General features: G+C 39.6%; 1 protein-coding gene and 1 pseudogene across 1 annotated transcript; one reads left to right on the top strand and one right to left on the bottom strand.

Annotated features, from left to right (window-relative positions):
- The first annotated feature begins 1,702 nt into the window (after positions 1-1,702).
- LOC148735120 (uncharacterized) lies at positions 1,703-3,353 on the top strand (annotated as a pseudogene).
- A 251-nt stretch (positions 3,354-3,604) lies between these two features.
- Positions 3,605-5,567, bottom strand: LOC148735119 (uncharacterized). The gene is made up of 2 exons (XM_088755706.1): positions 5,484-5,567; positions 3,605-4,663 (listed from the first exon to the last, which is right to left on the bottom strand). Exons 1-2 carry the CDS (start codon positions 5,516-5,518, stop codon positions 3,937-3,939), a joined length of 762 nt encoding a protein of 253 aa, XP_088611832.1. The 5' UTR covers positions 5,519-5,567; the 3' UTR covers positions 3,605-3,936.
- Positions 5,568-8,482: the final 2,915 nt, after the last annotated feature.

Here is an 8,482-nt window from a genome sequence, read left to right as displayed (position 1 = left end):
AAAGAATGGAATTTAAAAGTTTTTTTTTAGAGTGATTTAATCATTTTCTTCAGTGAATGTCATGCGTAATTTTCTCCGACCTCCAATCGAGTTATCTAGCATAAAGCAAGCTAATATCATTAACAATGCGACCGAACCAGTTATGTGATTGGGGAGAAGAATTTTAAAGTCTATTCTTTTCGTTTATCCATCATAAGCACAGTACACTTGTTCGTGTATCACTCAGCTAATGCCATAAGCAACAATTGTCAGCATTTGTGCAACCCGGCCGCGTTTAATGCAAGTCTCCGCGATTGCTGTACTGTATGATGTTTATTTCTATCTGTATAATGTCAGTTAACTGATTTCCTCCAAAAAAAAAAAAAAAAAAAAACATCTGCAATTAAAACACGGGAAACAGGTTTGCCTTGCAGGAAGATCAGGTTTGCGTGACAGGAACCCATTTCAACGTTCATACAAGGAAGCCATTTTAAAGTCATTACTCGCGGCGAGTGATTAGCGTTAACATGACAAAGTGTTTATCTACTCAATAATTTTCTCCACTGCCGTTTGTTAGTTAAAAAAAAATAATTAAATAGAACTTCACAGTTATATATAGTGTTTCCATGCAAACGCCTTCAAACGGTATACAATGAAACAACAACAACTACTTATGATATTTACCTGGGTTTCCGGAGACAGTGGGCAGCTTCTTGTCGTGTTTCTTTGTAGTTCCTCCTTAAGCTGCTCAACGAGCCACTCTATCCTTCCTCGCGAGAGCCGAAAACGTTCAATGACTTCACAGTCAGCCATATCGGCTAGAAAGGGGCGTCTTTGATATAATCTTGGTCTTCGCGCTAAGCAGAAAAGTCCGCCCCCAGCCGCCATTTTGTTTGGTTTTTCAACATTTGCGACTCTCCGATAACTTTACGGGAGGTTACGACCTCCCGTAAATTACCGGGCAAGATATCGGTAAAATTAACGGGATCGAAACTAACTGGAGTTTCGAGAAACACCCGAAAAGTTTACGGGGACTTACCGGGTGACTTACCGGGCTCGATAATTTACCGGGACTTTCGAGAAACGGGCCCCTGAACCGAGTTCACGAAAATGAGGCTTAAGAGGCAGAGGATGTAAGTTTTGTTCGAAAGGTTGTGGATTGTGGAATTGTCGATCGTTTCATCGCGGGATAGGTTGTACTTAGCTTGAATATATATTGTCGAATGCTCTGTGTTAAACACTGCGGTGAGTTTTGCAGATAATTTGAGTGAAGAAGACATTCCAGGTGCGTCTTTAGAGGGAAGAAACCCATTAGAGCTCAACAACGACGGCCTGAGGTTTTGGCTAAAATACAAGGGAGACAAATGCAAAGGGCTGAAAACAACCGGGCTTAATAAAGCTACAACTTCTCTAAAGGTTGAATATCTTTAAGGGTCACGCTTAACCAGGATGCATTGCGTGAGTAGTGGTCTTTCTCAGTATTTTCTGTATTACAGAAAAGGGAAGCCTACCGTGTGTGTAATAGGGACTTTAAGATCCAGTACGGCGAGGCTCAGGTACGGCTGATGCAACCGAAAGAGACTGGGCCAATTACGCCGTCTCCCGCCAAACTCAAATTGATTAAGTTTTGTGCAGTAAGGCGAAGTCGAACTCGATATAAACAAATAAAACTCTGCTCCAAGTTTTTTTGTTGTATGTATGTTTGTATGTTTGTTTAGAAAGAATGGTCTCTTGGAATGAATTGCGAGAGCTTATAATGCTCTATTATGACATGAATGTCCTCGATGACGCCGAATGTCTCTTACTATACGACCTTTACAACCCACAAAACCTGGACTTGCCGTGTGAGTTGTATCCACGTTTCGACCTCGAAAACCTGACCGAAGATGAAAGTTTGTCCGAATTTCGGTTCAAGAAAGCTGACATCTCAAGACTTTCTCGGGCTTTACGGATTCCTGCTGTTATAAGTTGTCACCAAGGGACAATTTGTGACGGAAACGAAGGATTGTGTATGCTTTTGAAGCGGTTGTGTTACCCTTGCCGATACAGTGACATGGCCCACCTGTTCGCAAAGCCCGTTCCTCTATTGTGCATGATAACTAATCAAGTTTTAGATTATATTTATCAAGTTCTCAGTCATCGCATTCTGCAGCGGAATCATCAGCTGCTAAGCCGAGCCAATCTTGAAAGATTTGCTGAAGTTGTTCACCGAAAAGGAAGCCCACTTGATAACTGTTTTGGTTTTGTTGATGGGACAGTTCACCTTGTTTGTAGGCCCGGCACTCTTAACCAGAGGTTGCTTTACAATGGACACATACGTGTCCATGGAATCAAGTTTCAGTCTGTTGTTACCCCGAATGGAATGATTGCAAATATGTATGGCCCTGTTGGTAAGTTGCCTTTTCTTTAGAAAATTGAATATGGGGTCAGGGTGAGGAGGCAACTGCCAAAGTGGTTTGTTTTTCCCTTTCATCGTGGGAAATTGCATGGAATAAGACTTCCTGGAAACATACAACTGCTTTTTCATGAGAAATTAAAACACCCTCTTATAAAAACATTTCACTCTCATAGCCAAGCTGATTATTTCCAGAGAAAAGCATGTTTCCTTTAATATTTTCAATATTTCATAATATATGAATAAGCAAATGAATAGTTTGATTTTCCCTGAATTGTCATAGTTTCAAGAAAAATGAACTATTCCTTTGAGACCCTCAATGCTACAATATTCTTTCAACAAAATGTTATAAGACTTTGGTTTCACTTATCTGACTGAACTTTAACAGTGCCTCCATGAATTTTGTTGCATAGGGCAGAAAGCATGATGCAGGTATGCTGGCCGACTCTGACCTATTGCGTGACCTCAATCAGTATGCCTTCAGCCTGGCTGGACAACCACTTTGTATTTACGGGGATCTTGCCTACCCCATTCGTGTACACCTTCAATGTCCATTTAAAAATGGAGCTTTAACCTCACAGAAGCTTACAATACTGCTATGAGCAGAGTGAAAACAAGTGTGGAGTGGCTGTTTGGAGACATAATAAGTTACTTCAAGTTTCTGGACTTTAAGAACTTAAAGTTGGGACTGAGTAGTGTGGGGAAAATGTACATTGTTAGTGCTATTCTTAGAAATGGGCTAACATGTCTATATGGAAACACAACCTCAGATTTTTTCCTGTGTGATCCTCCTGACCTTGAAACTTATTTTGCATAAGACCCTTGAATTCATGGAAAATCTCAAAAGTACTTGAATTCAAGGTTATTTATGAAAGCAAAAGCCATATTTTTTGTGCACCCCACCTTGTTCTTCACATACTTAGACTTTCCAGATAGGTGTATCTTCAGAATTGCATATGCCATGACACTATTAACCTTAGCTCTCCCTAAGACATAAGCAGAGCCACAAGATTCAAGTTCTCAACAAGGGTGAATCAGCCCGAAGGAAGCACAACCCTAAAATCAATAGTTTTTATATAACTTGCCCCTACATTAGTGCATTTCAGTTACAAAAGGAAAGTGTAAGCACAAGGAGAATGCAATGTCTTAAGTTTTTTGTGCTTGTGCCCAAGCCTGAGTCACAATTTAGAGATGTCAAAGTTGGATATTATTGCTTACTCCTTGTCCCCACGAAAAGAAAATTGAACTAGTAACACAACAATTTGCATGTCCTATAGGAGAAACATTTTTTTTATTCAATTGTTTGCGTAACACAGCCAGTTAACCTTTTTTTTAAAAAAAGACGTATAAAATAAAGGCACATTCTGATTACCTTCCATGCACATCCAAACTGAACCACCTTTCAAATACAGTCCTGTACCTGCCTCCAAAACACAACTTTGCTAATAACGATCATACATGGAGTACGTGATTTCACATCCCTTTTAATCTAACACCTCTTGCTATAAAACTCAAATGCAATGAAAGTGAACTGTTCTTAAAAAATCCCAGACTCTTTTGAGTCACTCTTTTTGCAAGAGTTTTTCTAAGACAGAGATCAATGCCTGACTTTGCTGTGCCATTAACATCTGTATGTGTTGATTATGTTGTTGCTGTTGAGCTTGCTGTTGGGCCATTGCCTGCAAGACGGATTGCTGCTGAGTGAACATTGTTGTGAACTGAGCAGCTTTTGTCTCTTCTTCTTTTTTCCTTGTCTTAAGCTCTTCCTCTCTTAAAGCCATGTCTGATTTGGCCTTCTCCTGCATAAACTGGAGAGCCTCATTACTGCTTCTCCTGGATTTTCTTTCCTTTGACTCTTGGCCATCTTCAGATTTTCGTTTCTTTGTTTGCCCCATCCGTTCCAAAGCTTGGTTTCTAATATCCTCTGCTGTGGCCTTCTCTTGACCTTTCTTTTCATTAGCTTTTGCAATACCATCTCTTTCTCTCTCTGTTATATCCTCAAGAAGTAAATCAAGCTCATCTTCTTCTGGTACAGAGATTCCAGATGCCGCCAATTCTGTCTTTTTATTTTCTTTGAATCTGCCTTGAATAAGGTTAAATCTCTCCCTGACGGCCCGCTGAGATAAATTAGATTTAAATCTGACAGTTTGGCACCCTCCAAGATTCTTGGCAATTTCATCCCACAGTCGCCCTGCTTCGTTGGTTCCCTTTTTGTGTTTATAAACTTCTAGGGCAAGGACTTCTCGGAAAAGAAGGATATCATGCTCTCTTGTCCATTGCATTGACTTCCTAATAAAAATAATAGAATAGAAATCAAGTGCTCTTGTGAGTAGGAAAAAAGAACAGTAACCTGTGACACTGGAATTTCTGGAAAAATAAAGAATGTCATCATCTATCTGGGCATTAACCAGCACGACTTCTTTTCAAAATGAGGATTAAATTTTTAACCAAAGCTATTGGGTAAAACTGAAATAAACATAAAGTTCTCCTCTGCTTACATGCAAAAGTAGAATGTCTCTTCTAAGTTACAAGTGGAAATGCTGGGTTTGACATTGAGTCTGATACATTGTCAACAATTATGCGTACATTTGTTTTAGCTTTACGACTTTTTTTTTTCAGATCAGGAGAAAAACTTCCCTCACGACTTCAAAATATCCTAGAGTTTCCATTAGCTTACATATACTGGCGCCTAGATTTGCTAAAGAGTGCATCTGTAATTTCAAAGCATCCCATCAGAAGGTGAAAAATTGGTTTACCTTATCTTAAGCCCTTAAAATAAAAAAATGTTCTATGAATGCTAATGTGTTCTAACAAAGTTTTTGTCATTATTCAGGAGCAAATTTCAAGAGAGAGATACTGCCTATCATCATAAAGCTTTGAAAGAGGGGCAAACTCAACAACCAAGTCAAGTGATTTCACTCAGCTGTAAGCTTAAGCTTAAATCGACAGAAAATGAACAAAATGGAAAGGAAAACAGTTTTCTCTTTCAAACCAAGTCAGCCTATATTCCAGCAGTCACCCGTTCTACACTAAGTTGCATAGAACTCCGCTAAACGTCAGTGTTTTAGAGACTAGAAGTGAGCAAAAGTAAAAACGACTTCGAACTTACAATGCTTGCGATGTGTGCTTGTCTGACTTGTCCATCTTTCAGAACACTTCCAGCAAGTTTTTTTTGCTAAAAGAACGTCATAAAACCCATATTATTTTAAAATATAGTACAAATTAACGTTTTTATGCCCCCTTTCCATTCTAACGATAAAAAAACTATAAAAATACAATAGTTTACTCACGTAGTGAACACTCCGTCAACTCGCCATATTTCCCGCATCAGACAGCCGTGCTACGGCGGGAAACCTTGCTCGAACTGTAAGTGGTGACGTCACCGGAAGTAATCTTTCACACTTTTGCCGTAGTGGATCTTAAGGTCCCTATTATTGGACTAAGGGCCTGATTACATGAGCCGGGCTGGCCCTGTTAGCCGGGCTGATTTCTTTTGTTTTGGTGTTTCGCCAAAGCGTGAAAACAAAAGAAATCAGCCCGGCTAACCGGGCCAGCTCGACTCATGTAATCAGGCCCTAAATCTTTACAATCGTGATCGGTGAGAATCTAAACGGCGCGGGTCGTGGGTCGCGGGTGGTAAATTGTCGCGGGTTCCGAAAATTGTCGTTGTCGCGGTCCAGGAAGATGTACTTTCCTAAATGCAACGCTTCCCCCCACAAACGGCTGCTTTGATGCGAACCACATTCCTTGTGCAAATACATTTAATGACTAGCACTATCCCAACGAGCTCTGTAAATTTTTCGCTCTTGGAAGTTCCCTGGCTCTGAAATCCTCGTCGATTTCTCGATGAACATAATGAATGTGTTTTCAAAATCATTTGTTAGGGTTTGTATGCTTTTTGCTAATCTGCCGTCAACGAGCTTCTAAAAATAAAAATAGTTTTTAAGTTCAGTTCATAACTACTCTAAGTTCATTTGTGGTATTCCGGTTTGACGTTCATAGCCCGCAAAAAACAAAAACACAAGCACACTTTTCCAAAAATATAGGCTGTCAGTCACATAATCAATCAAGCCACGTAAACGGAAATGTGAACGGAAACCACAGCACCTTGTACCGCATTCATTGGAAACCCCGACGATTTTCGCGCTGACGCTGGCGTCATTGTTGATTTACTGCTATCTGATTGGTAAGCATGCGGTTCGGATCAAAGCAGCCGTTTGTGAGGAGGAGACTTAAAACGGCTGCGAAATGCTGCGGGACCAGAAAAAACGGCCTTAAGAAAGCGAGCTATTCCAAATAATATATAGAGGTGAACGCACTAGTTTTATCCTGCTGAGCTTTAAAAATCTCAATCTTTTATCCAGTCCTTTAAATATTTAAAGCTATTCTGCATGCGTCCCTTTCTCCCTACCCTCCCCATGTACTTTTGCCACACAGGCTACCTATGGAGGGTGCCTTGATTGCACAAACTTCAATCTGTGCCAGATTTCATTGAAACTTGTCGGTGTCGAAATTCGGGTTGTTAAAAAGATCTGAATCGTTAGAACTTTGTCCGCTCGTCGTTTTAAACTGTTTTCTACTTTTATTAGTATCGTTCAGGCTTATTTTACATTGTTCAGCCGAGTCATGCATTTCTGAGCTAGCTGAAAGAAACGATAAGGCCGGACATAATTTTCCTACAACAACCACCTGGGGTTTGTGCCGTCTGTCTGGAAATAGTTATAATCATATTTCCAGAATCATGTTGTACGCTATAGCGGTCTAGTGGTACCTACAGGTGTTAGTTTGAAAGGTAAGCGGTCTTCCTTTTTTTCTTTTCCTTTTCGTGGCAAATAACGCTATAAAAAAAGATTAACTTGCATTACCAAACTGTTCGCGCAATTCAGCATTAATCAAACGTGACTGTCATCCCGGCAATTCACAGTATAAATATTTCACTTCTCCCCTCAAATTTTCCTTTCTATAAATAATCCAGCTTCATTTACCCTAAAAATACACCCAAATACATTTTGTGTTACCGCAGAATGGCGGTTACAAGTTTCTGGACTTGTTAAATTTTGTAAGAGGATTTTGGATGAGAGGGGGGACTTATGAACGGTGGGAGCTGGCATGCGGTATAAAAGACATTTTAGAATTCTCCAGCCGTTATATCATATCTAGCAACGTGACATGTAGTTGTGTAACAATAATCACAATAGTCAAAACTAGGTGATTAAACAATTAAAATATGAATTGTCTAAGAATTAAAATATATGATAGGAATAAAGTAGAATAGCTTAGGCTAAATTAAAGGTTAGGTAATAGCTTAGGCTAAAGTAAAGCTTAGGCTAGTAAAGGGATGAACATCTTTATATGACTCTAAAACATACTTACCTAAAGACTTCTCTAAAATTTCTAAACTAGAGCCAGTATTAAACTCTTAATTTCATTGGGAAGTGAATCCCAAAACCTAGTGGCTGATACTTGAAAAGCCCTAGCACCTTCGGATTCTTTTTTACACTTTGGACAAATTAAGAGAGGCTGTCACGAAAAATCAAACATTCCCCGGCAACAGTCAAAAAATCGAATTGGCTCATATTCTAGTATTTAAGAATCTTGTACCAAGCGTCGACAGTATCATTCATGTCGTGAAAAAGAAAAGCGCAATCCCAAGGTGCCGTTTTCAAGGACTCGACAAACGCATCTTTGTCTAGGTTTTTGATGTCCCTGTAGCTTACAGTATTGAACCTACCATCGTTAGATCTTGTGCGATTATTTTTCCTCGTAACAACAATAGGAAGGTGATCGGACATCCCATAAGGAATAACACTAATCTCCTTCAGGTGTTCAGGATGACTGCACTAAATACGGTCCGGACAAGTCTTTGGCAATGGCTTTGTGATGCTATTTACAACTTGGGTCAGATTGAGGCTGTGTATAATTTTCACAAGGTGGTGTTTTTTAAAATCAGTGGAGGGTAAAAAATTCACATTAAAATCTCCCAGTAAGATCATCTCCTTCTTGAGTAAATAGGCATTCTCAATATTACTTCCCAGAATTTTTTCTTGCTCCGTGTTATTATACGGAGGGCGATAGATACAAGCAGTTAGGATAGAGCGCTTTGATTTC

Source organism: Stylophora pistillata, chromosome 3 (genome assembly GCF_964205215.1).
Source record: "Stylophora pistillata chromosome 3, jaStyPist1.2, whole genome shotgun sequence".
NCBI classification, from domain to species: domain Eukaryota; kingdom Metazoa; phylum Cnidaria; class Anthozoa; order Scleractinia; family Pocilloporidae; genus Stylophora; species Stylophora pistillata.
The sequence above is the reverse complement of the archived record's forward strand: the minus strand, read 5'-3'. Positions and strand labels throughout refer to the sequence as shown.